The 18,010-nt window shown below is 33.4% G+C and overlaps 1 protein-coding gene across 1 annotated transcript; it reads left to right on the top strand.

The window, feature by feature from the left end:
- The first annotated feature begins 10,819 nt into the window (after positions 1–10,819).
- On the top strand, positions 10,820–14,165 carry LOC109178012. Its single transcript, XM_019327506.1, has 7 exons — positions 10,820–11,183; positions 11,327–11,413; positions 11,580–11,756; positions 12,364–12,534; positions 12,723–12,944; positions 13,174–13,262; positions 13,345–14,165. The coding sequence occupies exons 1-7, from the start codon at positions 11,099–11,101 to the stop codon at positions 14,023–14,025; spliced, it is 1,512 nt and encodes a 503-aa protein (XP_019183051.1). The 5' UTR covers positions 10,820–11,098; the 3' UTR covers positions 14,026–14,165.
- Positions 14,166–18,010: the final 3,845 nt, after the last annotated feature.

Genomic DNA, 18,010 nt, shown 5'->3' with positions numbered 1-18,010 from the left:
TATGTCGTGTAAGGTTAAATATTAAAATTTTATTTTTAAAAGTCTATAAAAATCACTGAAATTCTAAATTGAATACATCCTTAGGAGATCCCCAATAAGGGATCTTCACCACATTTTAGAATAGTAAAATCTCTTGGGGTAGATTTTAACAAATGGGATGAGAAGATTTTGAGGAAATTTTCCTTCTGCAAATCTAAGGATTTTGTCAGTAAAAAAAAAAACAAAAAAAAAATATTAAAATTGCAGCTTTTTCAGAGTGGCCAGTGGGCCACTCTGAAATTAATTGCATTGGCTGTTGCCAATTGGCAACGGCCAATTTTCCGGCCCAAATTCTGTGCCCTTGCCATTGCAACGACACACCTTCTCTTCTTTTTTTTTTTTAAATTTATTATTATTATTATTATTATTATTATTATTATTATTATTATTATCACATCTTTCATAAATTTTAACACATTTTAATCTACTCCTAATTTATTTTTATATTTCTCTCAATTTATTTTGTAGTTTAATTTTTAAGTAATTATTTGTTTAATTTTCATTCTATAACTATCGTATTAATTAATTAGACGTACTATGTTTATTTTAATTAAGTTTGGAAATGAAATTTTTAAGTAATTATTTGTTTAATTTTCATATTTAGGTATGTTCATTCATTTATGTTTATTATAAAATTATAAATATATAAAATAAATAATTAAAATATGGAGATAAAATGGTGGGTCCACAAAAAGTTGTGAAAAACTTAAAACTAATGGGAAGAAGAGATTTTGTGATTGAGTGAGATAGTGGATGATGAGGTGGATGTTGGGGCCCACAAAAATCTGGGGTAAAATCCCCAACTATTGAGGATGCCCTTAGAGCATCTACATCAGAGGATAAATAGGGGAGAATTCACTACTTTTGAGGTCAAAATGCCATGGTGGCAGAGAGAGAATCAAGAGAGAGAAGGGGTGGGGAGCATCTGCAAATGTTGGGATATTACTCTGCCCAAGAAAAAGAATTAATGATGGAGGAAAGAGAACCGATAAAGAAATGACATGCTTATTTTTTATTTTATTTTTTTATAAAATCAATTTTGATTTTTTTTCCCTCCCCTCTCACATTATTCTCTTTCCTACTCACTCTTATATTCTCACCTTAATATTTCAAACTGATAAGGATGCTCTTACAAACCTTCAATGATTTCGATTCTTATCATTTATATTTTTCTTACAAAACATGTTATAATATATTATTTAATTCTTCTTATTATATGGTTTTTCACTCACATCAACATTTTCAATATTATTATTTTATCCATAATATATCAAGACTTATATGCTAATATACTTATATATATTATTAATAAGCATAAAAAAAAAAAAAAAAAAACTATTTCATTAGAAACACATAACAACATTGAACACTAAAATTTATAATAAAAGAGTTGATCAGATAAAATAGGATTAATATTTGATGCACCATCGGGATATAGATGCTATACACCGGTGGTGAAAGAGAAGATGCCACATCATTAAAAAGAAATGTCAATATTAATCGGGTCCTGTTTCGCAAAATATTTAAGACTTTATTTTATTAGAAAGCTATTTATTGTTAATTAACAAAATATATCTATTTTCCTAAACATATTTATTACTTCGTACTTAATTATTATCTATATTGTTAATTAAATTGACAAGTGGTGATAAATATATATTAATCACAGGGTGATGGATGAAGGAATAATAAAAATAATTTTAAAACTTATTATTAAGTGCTTAATCCATTATATCTCAACCTCATTTTTTATTATTCTAATTATTGACTACAAACAAGATTGAGATGTATTTATCACTCTAAATATATTGACTACAAACAAGGCTGAGATATAATTATTGTCAATAAAAGTTTTATAATTAATCACACAGTGATGAATGGGAATTAAAGTTGCCAAACATTAATTTTGTTTAAATCTCTTAATTAACATTAAATTAGTATAGTTATATGATAATGATAATAATAATATAAAAAATCAACACTTAATAAAATATTATGTAATATTCAAATTATATTTTAAAACTTATTCAAAAGTTGAAATGTAATACTCCACACAACAATATCTAATAACGTAAAAAAAAATATCAAATTTGCAAACTAGTGTTGTTAATGACTTAATGTTAATCTCTCAATAATAAGTTTTTAACGTAAAAAATCAAATTTTTAATAAGTTTAAAAATTAATGTTATTACTACTTCCTTCATCACCGTGTGATTAATATATATTTATCACCATTTGTCAATTTAATTAATAATGTATCAAATAAAAATGTTTAGGAAATTAGATAGATAATAATTAAGTAATAAATATATTTAGGAAAGTATATATATTTTGTTAATTAAAAATAAAGAGTTTCTTAATAAAATATAAGTCTTAAATGTTTGGCAAAAAATGACTTGACCAATATTGACTTTCTTTTTTAGTGATATAGCATTTCTCCTTCACCGCCAGTGTATAGAATCTATAATCGACGGTGCATCAAATATTAATCCAATAAAATATTTAAAAATATAATTACAAGTTGCATAAAACAAAAATAAAATGTAATATTAATAGTATATATAGAAAATTATACTTGATATATTGCTAGGTATCAAGCAAAAAATTATTATTATAATAGTAATTTGATACTGCGAACAGCAACAATGTGCTACTATTTGCAACCACAAATTATTGTTGCAAACAATAATTCGCTTTTCGTAGTAACCTGTTGTTAAAAAAACAGAAAAAATATTTTACAAATATAAATATAAAAATAATAAAAATCAAAATATATAAGTATTTATATGAATATTATGAAACATATAGTACAATTTAACGATGATATACGCAAATTTTGGTTTGTTCATGTATATTTAGGAAGAATTACAGAAAGTTTAGAAGTTACCGAGAAAAGTTATTTGAGAAAGTTTAGAAATCTTGGGGTTGGTGGTTGGATTTAACTATTTATATTTGATAAAGAAAAGTCTACAAAAGTCCTAAAAAGTCTTAATCGAATACCACCCGACTTTTAAAGACTCTTTAAAAATCTTGATTGAATACCGCCTGATTTTTAAAGACTTCCTAAAATTTTGAATAGAATCCCTCCAAACTTTTTTTTTAAAAAATAAATAAGCTCATTCATTTAATCATAAGCTGAAACAATTACAAATAAGATCAATGGAACGACAACTTCCTTCTCCCTTTTGGTGAGACTAAAAAACCTGAAAATATTTGGTCTTTGCATGACACCCGACTCCTTTTCTCTCCTTTATCTCTCTATTCTATGTGTCAAATGGATCAGGAAAAAAAAAAAGAAGAAGTAACATTTTCTTAGGCTGTGTTTGGAAACCCGAAAAATGATTTCTGGAAGTCATTTTCCGGGTTTTTGGTGTTTGGCTACACATGGAAAATTCAGTCAACGGAAAATATTTTCCGTTGACTGGGAAAAATGTGCTCAATCTGGCGAAAAATGACTTCCGCCAAATTTGGGCGGAAGTCATTTTCCGCCCTTTGCTTTTTTTTTTTTTTTAAAGTTTCTGGCGGAACTGGTTTCCGCCAGAAACCATCGCCTTAGTTTCCGGCGGAACCGGTTCCGCCGGAAACCATGACAGTTCCGCCGAAACCATGGCTTAACCTTTTTTTTTTTTTTTTTTAGTTTAAAACATTTAAAAACAAAATTTTATTCTAAATAAAATAATTTAAAAAATATTTAATTATACCATTCTACTCATTTTCGAAAAATAAACCAAACACACCCAAACAGTTTTCCAAATGCAACCAAACACTGAAAAAGGAAAATGTTTTTCGAAAAATGACTCATTTTCCAAAAGTCATTTTCCTGCTTTCCAAACAGACCCTTAATGAGAGTGCTATTATAGTAGTAAAATATTGAGAGGTGAGTGGTAAAAAAAAAAACACACACACACACATACACAAACCTACAAAGAAAAACAAGTGCTATCTTGTAATTATTGTACTGTTCTTTTTAAAATGTAATGATGTGAACTTTTGATGTTGATTGTTTTTTGTTTTTGTTTTGTTTTATACTTAGAGCATCCACATCAGTTGGGGAGAATTGTGGGATAATGTAAGAGTGATTAGGAAAGAGAGTGTGGGAGGGGAGAGAAAAAAAGAAAAAAAAATCAAAATTGAAAATTTTAAAATAAAAAATGAATGTAAACAGACGCTTCAGGCGCGCCGACTGGCGCGCCGACTGGCGCGCCTGACGCGTCTCCGCCCGGCTTTTTCTCCATTCTGCGCAAAACGCGCTTAAGCGCGCTGATCCTTTTTTTTTTTTTTTCTGCCATTATCTTAACATTTGCAGGAGGATTATTTTTGGTATTATCTTTGCTTCCCATTTGTTGAAGTGCATATTAGTGTACTATTATCTCCCTATTATGCTTTGATGTGGATGCTCTTAGATGCCTTAAACTACAAGGCTTGGCCAGGCTTTGTTGGGGTTGCAGTCAAAAGATGAGGAGCAAGCTAGGTAAAAGTGTAAAACCGAATCTGCTGGTCTGTGTTGCCATGAGTATGGATCACATGCTTCCAAATGATGAAGAAAAGCATGGATATATATATATATATATATATATATATATATATATATATATATATATATATATTGAAAGGTTCCCGTGTGGTTGTGTGGTTATTAATGTGCGTGAGATTTGTACTCAATGTGCGTGTCCACGTAAGAACGGGATGATTTGGGTGTGCCAGTATAGATAATTGCGATGGGTTAATTTGAGTGACACAAAGTGATGTGCACTCGGTAAGGAATTTGGAGGATTTGGGGAGGAGACGGAGGTGGTGGTGATCGTTCTCTCTGAGCTCTGTGACATTGTCGAAAAAGGAGGAGGAGAGAGAATGAGATCCTAGGATTTCTATTGGTTAACTGATACCAGATGAGAGTGGAACGATTAACTCAATCAATAACAGAACAGAAGAGTACAAATATAATCTTAGGAGAGAGAACTAACTATCAGGCTAAAGACTAGATCTCTCACTAAGTTACAAATAACATTATACAAAACTATATAATAAAAGATACAATAAATATATGTCTAACACGTGAGTGTTGTGTCTAATGTGCTTGAGATTTGTACTTAATGTGAGTGAATGTGTAAAATGCAGCAGAAAATATGGATTTCAGCTTCTTCCCCATCCCCAGTAGTCATTGCCTCCCCGATGATGATGCGGAGGTGGGCTATTGTGGTTAAGAATTGTGATGATGATCTTGTACAAATTTTACTGTGAGTGCGTCATTTATATAAACATTCAACTGCACTGAAGGTAGCTGATAATCCAGAATCCATGGCCAAATTGAAGGAAGAAGTAACAAGAAGCTTGGGCGTTAATGTGCGTGAGTTTCTATTATGCTTCCTTCTGAGCTCGTAATTCTGAAATACTCACGCACATTAAGCACAAATCTCACGCACATTAAACACAATACTCAGGTACATTAAGTATCAAACTCACGCATATTAACATCACGCACATTAAGTATAAATCTCACGCACATTAATCAACCGCACAACCGCACGGGAAGCAACAAATGTACCTGATCCCTTCCCTATATATATATATATATATATATATATATATATATATATATATATATATATACTAATAAAAGCCCAAGAGAGTTAGGCCTATAATGGGTAGAAAAAATGGGCGGATATTGATCAAATTTTAATTTTTCCTTAAAGATTTCCTAATTTATCCCTAATGAATATGATTATCCGTTAACTTTTCCGTTAAATATTATCTTTTCCGTTAATTTCTATTAGTTCACCGTTAACTTACTCATTGATTTCAATAAGAAAGATCTTAAGTTCGAACCTCATCCCAATCAAAGTTGGCATAATTAGTACTCTATTTTATTCTTATTAAATTAAATAATATTTTAGTAACAACAATAAAAAATAATACATATGCATTTCTTTAATTTAGAATTATGTGTCTACAATATTGTCTTTATTCAAAAAAAATATATTCATTATCAATAAATTAAATAAGAGAAATAATTTCATTAGTTATATTGTCTTTATTTTTCTCCAATATAAAAATTCTTTATTCAAATTCATCAATTGATTATATTCGCTACATTATCCCTACAATGTCTGTATTAAAAAAAATATTCATTATCAATAAATTAATTAAGAGAAATAATGTTATTAGTTATATTGTTTTTATTTTTTTCCAGTGTAAAAATTCTTTACATTCAAATTCATCAATTGAATATATTCACTACATTATCAATTATCTTTTTTTTGTGCACTATTTTTTTTAATTAAATATCAAAGTTATTATACAAAATAATGCTATATATTTATTTACCAAGTATTTTATTAATATCATGAAAAAATAAAAAAAAATATAATTAATAAAGTCAATCATATCAACTACTTGAGGGATTTGTTGACAAAGAAAGTATTCAAATCACACAACAAATTGAAGTGAGAACTATCTCGTAATGTCTTTGTTTGACAACCAACAGTTATCGGTTAGCGTTAACGGATTTGACTAGTGGAGTATTTAAATCACACAACAAATACTGGTGATAATATTAACTACTTGGGGGGTTTATTAACAAACTAGTTATGACACGCGCTTTGCGCGATTAGACCAATGCCCAATGTGTATTTATAAATTAGTGTTTCTTAATTGGTTAAAGTATTCACATAATATAATGATGAGAGAGAGAGAGAAAATGCGAAATTAATAAAAGATATAGAAATAGTCTTGGTGATTATATATTGTAATAAAAGATAAAGAAATTCGAAATACTCCGAGCATTTAAAATACTTGGATTTATTGTCAAGTACTCTATAGTTCGTCGGGGCAGGTTTGACAATGACATTTGAAATTATGTACCTCTTGTTGGTCTTTAAAGTGCTATCATAAATTTCAATGTCATTATCAAACACTATTGATTGAACCCGAGTTCCATGTATATAGATATAACATTTACAATGATGTTGGTGGTGAATGAAAGCACCTTGATTTGAGTGTAAATAAAGAACTATACATGTCTAATTAATATAAATTAATAAATGACTAATAATAATAATAATAATTATTATTATTATTATTATTATTATTTTATTTAAAAAATAATTATAATCAATAGTATGTACTCATAACAATACACGATATAACCTTTTAATAATAATAATAATAATAATAATAATAATAATAATGAAATGGAAAAATTTTGTATTATGTACTTACAGTTTCATCCTCGAGGATGATGAGCATATACTTTTTCTCAGGCGATTTAATAGCAATCCTTGGTTCGTTTTTCTTAATGACACAAACTTTACAATTTTATCTCACAGTTTGTATGTCAATATCAATTAAGTTTTGTGCATTTGCCATGACTAATATTCTTCCGTCATTGAAAATATGCGCATAAAGAATGTAAAGAAATAATATAATGGGAACCATAACATAAATTGAAAAATCATGGGATTGAAATAATATAAGGAGTAACAAGAAGTATTATATTAATTAATTATGTAGTAATGATAGGAGATTTATATTCATACCTGTAGAATGTCTTTTGAATACTGTGTGTTGCAAAAGAAGTTAGATTTTGTGTTTGTTGAATAATAAGGGTTAATATAGTGTTGTTCTAGGTAGATTAAGGGTGTACTTAGGAATCTATAAAGATTTGTATTGTCAATATCAATTAAGTTTAGTGCATTTGCCATGACTAATATTCTTCCGTCATTGAAAATATGCGCATAAATAATGCAAAGAAATAATATAATGGGAACCATAACATAAATTGAAAAATTATGGGATTGAAATAATATAAGGAGTAACAAGAAGTATTATATTAATTAATTATGTAATAATGATAGGAGATTTATATTCATACCTGTAGAATGCCTCTTGAATACTGTGTGTTGCAAAAGAAGTTAGGTTTTGTGTTTGTTGAATACCAAGAATTAATATAGTGTTGTTCTAAGTTGATTAAGGGTGTAGTTAGGAATCTATAAAGATTTGTATTATAGAATCCTATTAATTAAGTCATCAATATTCTAATTTGAAATTAGGAATCTATTAAGATTTGTATTCTATATTCTAATTATAAATTACAATTGTATAAAGATGGTAATAATGACATGACAAGTAAATATATTTGATATAGTGAATATGACATAATTAGTAAATAAGAAAGTATCGTAATATAGAAATAAATTTCTATTTGTGTATTAATTAATTTTATTACGAAATAATTATGTAAAATATAAAATATTAGGTAAGAAAATTATGATTAAACAAGGAAATCATATTAATTAAGAGATCAATATTCTAATTCGAAATTAGGAATCTATTAAGATTTGTATTCTAATTCGCTAAATTTCTTTTGACAGAATTGTTAAACAGAATTGTTAAGTTTAACAGTGAAAGTTTGGTATAATTTAGAAGAATGAGGTTATATTAGGAATTTAAGTTGGCATAGTACAATTAGGAATGCGCAAAGTACAATTTTGTTGAGCATGTGGCGTACCGACATTTTTTTGTTCCGGTTAAGGGTCTAACAATATTCGCTTTTATTAAAGTTGTAGATAGCGGTTACCAAAAACTGGTAGCTTTAAAAATAATAAGAAAATATAATTAAACCAATCACATTAACTACTTGGGGGGTTTATTGATAAAAAGAGTATTTAAATCACACAACAAATTGAAGTGAGAAACTACCTCGCAATATCATTGTTTGACAATCAACATTTAGCTATTCAATATTAATATATATTTAATATTTTATGCCCTAATTTTTATTTGCTCTCCCTTATGTCTCGTATTTGGTTTCAATCATACCTATACAATTATTTTATTGAAAATTATAATCAATCTTGACTATATTATCATTTGTAAACTTAAAATTACCTATTTAAATAAACAAATTCAATAGTTTCAATTATCTGCATGAACAATTCCAATATAATCTAGCATTGATATATACTTTAAAGTACTTATTTAAAAAACACATTGGATATTATCTCAATCGTGCAATGCGCGTAAAAAACTAGTATATATTATATATATATATATATATATATATATATATATATATATATATATATATATATATATATATATATGCGCGCGCGCATATGCACCAACCATGCCACTGCACACCAGAATACCAGATTCACTGCTAATATTCCATTCTATTTATTCAATGCTGCCTAACATATATCCACCATTATTTTATACTCATTTATAATAATAATTCATATATTTGTTATCATAAATATGCCCTACTGTATTTGCACGAGTTTCTGACCTTGTCTGGGATGAACCGCTTTCTTCATTTATTGGCTAAAGTTCAGAATTAACCCTTATCGATCTCGAAACTTGTACGGCTGTACCCATCTTCTGAGGACATTTCTGGACATCAGACGCTCCAAGTCAGGCGTGATCTTCCTATCTTCTTTATTGAATTTGTTTTTTTGTCCATCAAATACAATAGTATATTAAAACATTATTTATTATGTAATTAAATAATCTTGTAATTTAGTGACACCAAATTACTTAAAAACTTACATAACAGGCTCGATCAAAAATTGTAATGTGTTTTAGTAAATTGAAAAAGTAATTATATTTAAACTTAAATGACAAGCTCGACTAAAAGTTGCAAGGTGTAAAGTTAAATTTAGAGAAAAGGGTCAAATAGGCCCCTAAACTTTACCCCAAAGGTCAATTAGGTCCTTAAACTTTAAAAAAGTTCAATTAAACACTTAAACATGTCAAATTGGGTCAATGAAACTCAAAAACTGGTAAATGACCTGTTATTACAGGTCATTTCAATTCCGGCGACAGATTTCAGCCACCGGTGACGAATTTCGGCCACCGGGGACATTTTCCGGCCGTCCGGTCGTCTTCCATTGGAGAAGACGATCGGACGGCCGGAAAATGTCGTCGGTGGCCGGAATCCGTCGCCGGAATTAAAATGACATGTAATAACAGGTCATTTATCGATTTTTGGACTTCATTGATTCAATTTGACATGTTTGAATGTTTAATTGAACCTTTTTAAAATTTAGGGGCCTAATTGACCTTTAGAGTAAAATTTAGAGGCCTATTTAACCCTTTTCTCTTAAATTTATAATCAGAATTAGGGATGTCAATCGGGCCAGCCCACTCGGTTTCGGGCTAACCCTGTCGGGTTGTCGGGCTAATCGGTTCGGACTAATCGATTAATTAATATTTTATTCACGGATTCGGTTTGGCCCTAACCCTAAACTTCGGGTTGTCGGGCTAATCAGGCGGATTGAACAATCTGAACTAAAATTAGAAACTAAAAATGAATACTCATATTTAGAGTAGGAATAATAGCGGGGCGGGACGAAACGAGAAGTAGCATTTATATATATATATATATATATATATATATATATATTAATTATAATAATTATTTTATGTATGTTAGGTTTCACATCACTCCTATAATAAAGAATAATTTTCAATAGTTCGGGTTGTCGGGCTAGCCCTTTTAATTTCGGGCTAGCCCTATCGGGTATCGGGCTAATCGGTTTCGGGCTCGTCAGGCTAATTTGTTTTATCGGGCTAGCCCGTTCGGGCTATAGCCCTGTCGGTTTCGGTTTTTATCGGGTTCGGGCTAAATTGACATCCCTAATCAGAATGATGTAAAACTCACTTAATCACCTCTTTTGAGACATAATATAATATATTTAATCATTGTTATCTTTATCAATGTCGTATATCTTGAAATCACTCTCCCAAGTCCCAACCGTACATTAAACCTCTGATGAATCCCTCAGTTTACTATAATTTGTATGTCTTGTCTTGTTCGGCTTCCGTCTCTCTCTAGCTTTGTCTCTTCTCGCTCTGCTTCTTTTGTCTCCCGTACCATCCTTAAACACTAATCAAGAAAAAAAAAAAGTGATTTATATGCTGATCGCGAAGTGTTAGTACAGAATAAAGGTTAGCTATGCATCGTTGGTCGGTTCTTTCTCTGTAGAATGCACCTTCGTTTTCTTCCTATTTAAGCAAATTTGCGCGAGTTTTTTGTACCTAGAAGGCTACGAAGAGCACAATGTCGAAGAATCCCGCAGTTTTTCTCCTGATTACGTTAATTCTGCTCCTCGGATGTTCCTCTGCTTCAGCGGCACCTGCTGCCAGTAAGTGTGTTCTTCATTCCCACCCGCAATCCCCTTCTGCAATTTTGGTGTTTTTTTTGGGTTCGTTTCTGCATATTTCGCGGAAATTGTTGGTGGGTTTTCACCAAGTTTGAGTTTTTTCATGTTTTTTTTCGTATTCGCAGAGATTGTTGGTGGGGTTGTCACCAATGTGGCCTCTGCTCTTTTCAAATGGCTGTGGTCGCTCAAATCTACGACGACGACGAAACCAGGTCTGGAACCTTCGAATGCGCGCGCAATTTCGTGAATTCCCATGTTTTGTTTTTCTGGTCGTTCAATGTGGCATTGTGTGAAACAACTTTTGTAAGGATTTGCATTTGTAATTGTCAGGCTGGCAAAACAAATTTCTATAATTTTAGTTGGTTTCATTTCTTTCAGCTGTTTCGACCCGTTCGATGATGAAATTTGAGAGTGGATACACTGTGGAGACTGTATTTGATGGAAGCAAGCTAGGAATTGAACCACACTCTGTTGAGGTTTCCCCAGCTGGGGAGGTCCTAATTTTGGATTATGAAAACAGTAACATCTATAAAACCTCAATGCCGCTTTCGCGCTGTAAGCCTCTTTCCTTCCCTTCTTGACAACATATTTGTTCGCTAAATTCGTCTTTCAATGTTTCATGAAACTGTTAGTTGTGTTTTGTTTGATTTGTTCATGATGTTTGCATATTACAAACTTGTGTTCATTTTCGCCTCGTTGGTAAAGTAATGGTTGCATTTCTTTTTTCAGTAGGATTGCTCTTTCAGCAAGCATTCTAAGAATCCGAGATTCGTTATAATGAACTTTTTGAGTTTGGGTTTCATATTTGCTTTTGTTTGGATGAAGACACTGCTTTTTAAGGTGCCTAAGATGTTTTTGATATGCATACTTAGAATTGTATATCTTTTAGGAGATTGATTATTAGTTGCTTTTGGGACTGTCCCCTTCAATTCCCCGCTTTATTCTTCTTGTTCTTTGTTACAATCATGTGTTGCCCGTCTTATCCAAAAAAGAGAAATTAGTTTGATATGTCTTTACGCCACCTACACTTCAAGATCTTTTGCCTTTTCCTTTTTTCATGTATTTGGTGTAAAACATTCGGGTTTTTTTAGACCATTACTTGTTAATTAGTTTTTTCCTTGATCGAAATCTTCAAATAGTGAGTAAATGTGCTTGAATATAGATAGCCGGCCCAAGTTGGTAGCTGGATCGACTGAAGGATACTCGGGGCATGTGGATGGGAAGCTAAGAGACGCGAGGATGAACCATCCAAAAGGGCTCGCAGTGGATGATGGTGGAAATATATATGTTGCGGATACCATGAATATGGCGATCAGAAAAATCAGTGACACCGGTGAATATCAATGCTGTATCTATCGCGTTTTGGTTGGCCATTGAGTAGAACTTCCGTTTTCAAACATTTCAAGCGTTTCCCTGAAACATATGATGCTAGATGCGAACAACGCTTGTTAAATTTTACGAAGACAATCTGTGATTTCTACAAGGTCAATAAAAAGTGCATTTTTTTTTTTCTGTACACAGGAGTTGTAACAATTGCGGGAGGTGGGAAGTGGGCGAGAGGAGGGGGCCATATCGACGGGCCAAGTGAAGATGCAAAGTTTTCGAACGACTTTGATGTGGTCTATGTTGGAAGCAGTTGTTCGCTTTTGGTTATAGACAGAGGGAACCAGGCGATTAGAGAGATACAACTCCACGAGGACGATTGTCCTAGTTACCAGGACGATGACAACAATATCCATCTAGGTAATGTTACGAAAGTAAAGGGAAAGTTTCTGAATGTGCTGTTGTATATTGTCTCAAACTGTCATATAGAAAAGAGAATACAAAGCCCTATTTCTGCCTAATCTATAGAGATTCCATATATCAAATATATTCCGTAATAGGTAAAAACCGAACTTTTTAGCTCCTCTATATGCAATGTTTTACTGATTATAGACAGCAACTTAGACACATTTCCGCTTCATCGTTGCAGGTACAGCACTGCTTGTCGCAGCTGGTTTCTTCGGTTACATGCTCGCATTGTTACAACGTAGAATTGGAGCCATGTTTTCGTCTGACAGAGTAAGCATTATAGTTATAGCCTTAATGTGTTAACTAATATTGCGTTTTCAAGGATTAAGCGCCTTAGTTATATCGTTTATAGGATCCTCGAGCTCCTACCCGAGGCATGCCCCCAACACCATATCAGCTAAATGCTACGCCCGTAAGGCCTCCCTTAATCCCACCCGAGGATGAATATGAGAAACCCGAAGAGAATGTATTCGTTTCAATAGGGAGGCTCTTTGCCAACACCAGCTCGTCGGTTTTCGAAATCTTTGGAGGCCTATTCTCGGGGTTTAGAAAGAAGCCTTATCCCCACCATCACCTCCAGCACCACAATTACCCTTACCCTCACAAGCAACCAAATCCTTGGTCAATGCAAGAGAGTTACGTAATCCCACGCGAAGATGAGCCCCCGCCCTTAGAACCCCGAGACCCTGCCCCGAGAAAACCATACCCTTATGTGTCTAAAGACCTGGAGAGGACCCGGCACTTCAAGCAAAGCCGGTCCAACAACTACGGTGGATGGACCGGGGAGTTCCAACAACCGCCCCCCCAGCTTCAACAATTGCATCACCAGAAGCATCACTCCCCCAGCCCCCAGACTTTCATCGAGCAAAGCTGCGAGACGACCAATGAGATCGTGTTCGGAGCTGTCCAGGAGCAAGATGGGCGCCGCGAAGCCGTGGTGATCAAGGCCGTCGATTACGCTGACCCTGCTTACAACCATTACAACATCCGATCCAGGTACAACTATAACACCACCTACTCTCATGGTTATTGAACAACTCTTTGCCTAAAATGATAGAAAATCACGAGAATGTGTAGTAGACAGGAAGTTTCTTACCTCGATGACTGCTACCTGGTTCATGTAACATATATGATTGTGAAATTCATATGATATAATTAAGGTTTTTCAAATTGCTTTGGTGACCCATTTTCATTCATATATACTGTGTGTTGAGTCATTGTGCAATCCAACTATCAGTTTAAGCTTTTAGTTGAGATGGAGCACATGCTTCAATTTGGTATCAGAACCAGTCAGGACCACCCATAAGCGACTACAGTCCACTGTTGCTTCAACTATCAACTTAGGCTTTTAGTTGAGATGGAGCACATGCTTCAATTATGTGAACCATATAATTGACAAGGAATTGAAGCAGCTTTTTATTGGTTAGACATCTTTCAAGTTTCAACCATTATATAACAGAATGACAAAAACACAAGGGCCCAGATGTTCACAACTGTACTAGAACCAAACAACTTAGTATTAAAATACAACATTAATAATATAATGTTGCTGCTCTCTGCAAATTTCAACCTGTCTTCTTCTTATATGCACTCTTCTCAGCCGTTTAATTTCTTTCTTGCAAGCACAATCCAGTCCCCTCCAGCAAGCAAAATAATTGATCCTATTTGCTCGATCAGATCAACACCCAAACATAATACACTTGAACCATGAAATATTTTCATGATCTAATTACGAAAATGAAAATAAAAACTTGAACTTGATCACCCACAACAAGAAAAAACAAAAAATTTAATGAATTTTTCAAACATATATATAATACAAGAGCAGCTGCTAAATGTAAGAATAAAGAATCCATCTGATACAATCACTAAAAAAATTGAGTTCGAGTTCGACTCTCATTTTCCATTCCCTCTCGAGCTTTTCATCAGTGATGAGGGCGATTGTGTACACCGTGTCCAGCCCCGGGGCTGGGACCAGAATTCTTAATGTCTTTGAGAGAGGGAGCTCTGTCAAAGCCACGAATGTTGGCTTCTTGGCGGGAACAGTGGAGGGGTTTGCCGCCATGGTTGGCGTTGAGATGGCGGGAGTTAATGGAGGCGACGAGCAAAGAGAGGATCAAGAAACCGAGGAGGAGTTGATGGTGGCAAGGTGGTGGTGCCATGAGTGGGTGGCGATTGGATTGAAGGTGAAAAAACACGTTTGTGTTGTGGATTTATAAGATGCATGTGAAGAAGGTTTGATTGACTTTTGGGAATAAAACAGAAGAGAAGTGATGGAACACGTCTTGGTTCAACATCAGAGGACATTATGGCAAAATGATTTGCATATATGGTGACTTGGAAGCCAAGCCAAAGGCTCAGCACAGATACATCCTCTTGAGAATGTACGTAATGCATGACAGCCTTCCTTTATTGTCTAAGGTTACAAGGCGGCGAGATTTACCTGGTTCCCCTCGTCACCCAAAAAAAAAACCCTTCTTAGGTTTGGGGAGTAATGAGACACTTGTACCCTCCGTTAATGGATAGTGTCAAATGGATTCCGTAGGATAATATACAGATTCGGGTAGCCTATGGAATATAGATAGTGTTGAGCAAAGGCCGGTAAAAGGTCGTGGTTGGGGAATTGTTGGGCAAGGGTCAATAAAGAGTTTAAAAGGTCAAATTCAACACCCAACGTTGCGAAAATGTGTGACAGTATAAAGATCGAAATAAAGTTACACATTCGCTACTAATGTTTGGTGCTGACATGCTTCTCACCACGTATGGCGGAGTCAATGGCTCGCAAAGAGGTGCGGTCCTGGCTCAGAGATAGGGGGTACGTGGTGGCTGTCGAGTTGCTCACTAGTGCCTAGATCAGCAAACACATTAGCTCATAGCTACGGCCTTTGCTCAGGCTAGTCCATTCCCCTGACTCTATTTTGGCTTTACTACAGAAATCTATATATACAGCCTTTTACTTTCAAAAAAAAAAAAAACTTTTAAACTTTTGGCATAATGATAAACACTTGATCCTGATAGTGTCAAAGAGGCTCAATAGAGTAATACTCATTAGGGTTTGACTTTAGAAATGGCTGAACAGGAAATACCCGGCCCTTTAACATTCCTACTTGCTGTAATAACAATTCCAAAACTTGGTCATTTCAGTTGGTCACGTAAGTGGGCTTGTTTTGGATTAAATCCATTTGAGATGGGCTTAATCTTGAGAACATGCATAATCCAGAAGTAACATATCCCCGTTTAAGCAACTCATATGTATCCAGGTTTAAGCAACTGGAAGATTGGACAGCACAGTATCCTATCCAGGACAAACACAGGTTGTCGTTGTCGCATACAAAGACCACATGCACCATCAAAACCCTTGCCTGCGAACTGCTACAACAGACAAAACCTACGTACACCAATCCATGATTCCCCATCATCATTGAAGGTTTTGCCGTCAGTAGTTCAGAAGTCTCTACCGCCCAATTATGGACCACTTAAAACAACCATTATATTATACTTTGTGGGGTTATATTAGTTGTGTTCTTCATACTATTATAAATTGTTGTGTTCTTCGTATTTTGGGTGTGTTTGATAAATAATTGTTAGTTGATAGCTGTTAGCTGATTAAGATTAATGATTGTAGAAAGATGTTTGATAAATTAGTTATTAGTTGATATAGTGGTCAAATAAATCAAAATTAACTGATAAGTTAATTATGGTACTAAATAAAACGTTTATTCATGGGATAATAATTCGAATCGTAATATCACTTCATTGATAATACTCGAATCTTAAATCATAATTGAAAAAAAAAAAATTGACTTCTTTTTACTGATTAATAGTGGGTAAGTGAGTGGGGCGGGGTTATGATAGAAGATTGAGAAATGAAAGAATATGATGTCAAACTTTTTGGACCACCATCTTGTTCTTCATCCACCTCTGAATTTCATGCCATAGATATATCATCCATTATGGTTTATGAACAACAGTCAACCTCACTACCAAGTTATTCCAACCAAAGTTGGCTTAGATTCGAAATATATCTACTGGAAATTCTGAAATTTCCGACCACCTGAAAGTTATCTTAAATCAAGTCGAAAGTCTTGTTCCGACCACTTTTGGTATTCGGAAAAACCCTTGTTGCTATTTCCGACCACTTTTTGCTTTCAATTTGATTTAAGATCACATTCAGATGGTCGGAAATTCAATAATTTCCAGTAGTGATATTCCTTCCAGATTAAAAGGATTGAACCCCAACTCGATCTCACCTATCCCACACTAAAACCTTAGCCTTTAGTAAAAGAGATAAATTACAAGATGTCTGGACGGTTTACTGGCTACTCCAAAATACTTGTACATTGGTGCCCTATTCGTTGCCAACAAAGCAGCGCTCACAACTTTCTTTAGATTGGTCAATCAACTGAACTATGTCTCAGGTCTCAAGGGCAAAATATACAATCAGTGCATTCAAAATGGAGTTGTGAAGAGAGAGAGAGAGAGGTATGGTGGATGACAACTACCAAATCAATCAAAGAAAGTGCAAGAAAGAAAGAAATCTCCTCTCTGTTGGCAAGGAACTCCCAGTAAAGGAAAGAAATCACCTTTCTATTGGCAAGGAACACAAGTATTGCAGCTAGTTCAATATGTTTATGGACACGATTTTGTCCCCCTTTCTTGTGTTGTCAAGTATATTTTCTCCGATCCTTCACATCATATTGGCTGGAAATTTAAAATTTTAATGAAACCCGAAAGAAACTGCACACCTAACTCACCATCAAACTAAAGAAAAATATTCTATAAAGGACAAGTTCTTCTAAGAAAGAAACTGGTTGTCTGTATATGTAAATGAACAAATATAAAAAGATTGGATAGATGGTGTGAAGCAAAAGCTCCACTTTCATCCATGTTTGAGGCAAAATTTATGCAAAAATTGCAACTGGAGTGGCATCTAAGCCGTAATCGTTAACAAGTCAAAGTAGCTGTTCATGACGATACTGATCAGAAACTCTTCTGAACCAAATCACGACAAAAATAGC

This window comes from Ipomoea nil, unplaced genomic scaffold (assembly GCF_001879475.1).
Source record: "Ipomoea nil cultivar Tokyo-kokei standard unplaced genomic scaffold, Asagao_1.1 scaffold0813, whole genome shotgun sequence".
In the NCBI taxonomy this organism is placed as follows: Eukaryota; Viridiplantae; Streptophyta; class Magnoliopsida; order Solanales; family Convolvulaceae; genus Ipomoea; species Ipomoea nil.
This window is presented reverse-complemented; position numbering and strand designations above follow the sequence as displayed.

Coding starts and splice junctions, on each gene's coding strand:
- LOC109178012 (XM_019327506.1), top strand. CDS start 11,099: ATGTCGAAGAATCCCGCAGTTTTTCTCCTGATTACGTTAATTCTGCTC. Junction 11,414..11,579: donor TACGACGACGACGAAACCAG/GTCTGGAACCTT, acceptor CATTTCTTTCAG/CTGTTTCGACCCGTTCGATG. Junction 13,263..13,344: donor CCATGTTTTCGTCTGACAGA/GTAAGCATTATA, acceptor TATCGTTTATAG/GATCCTCGAGCTCCTACCCG.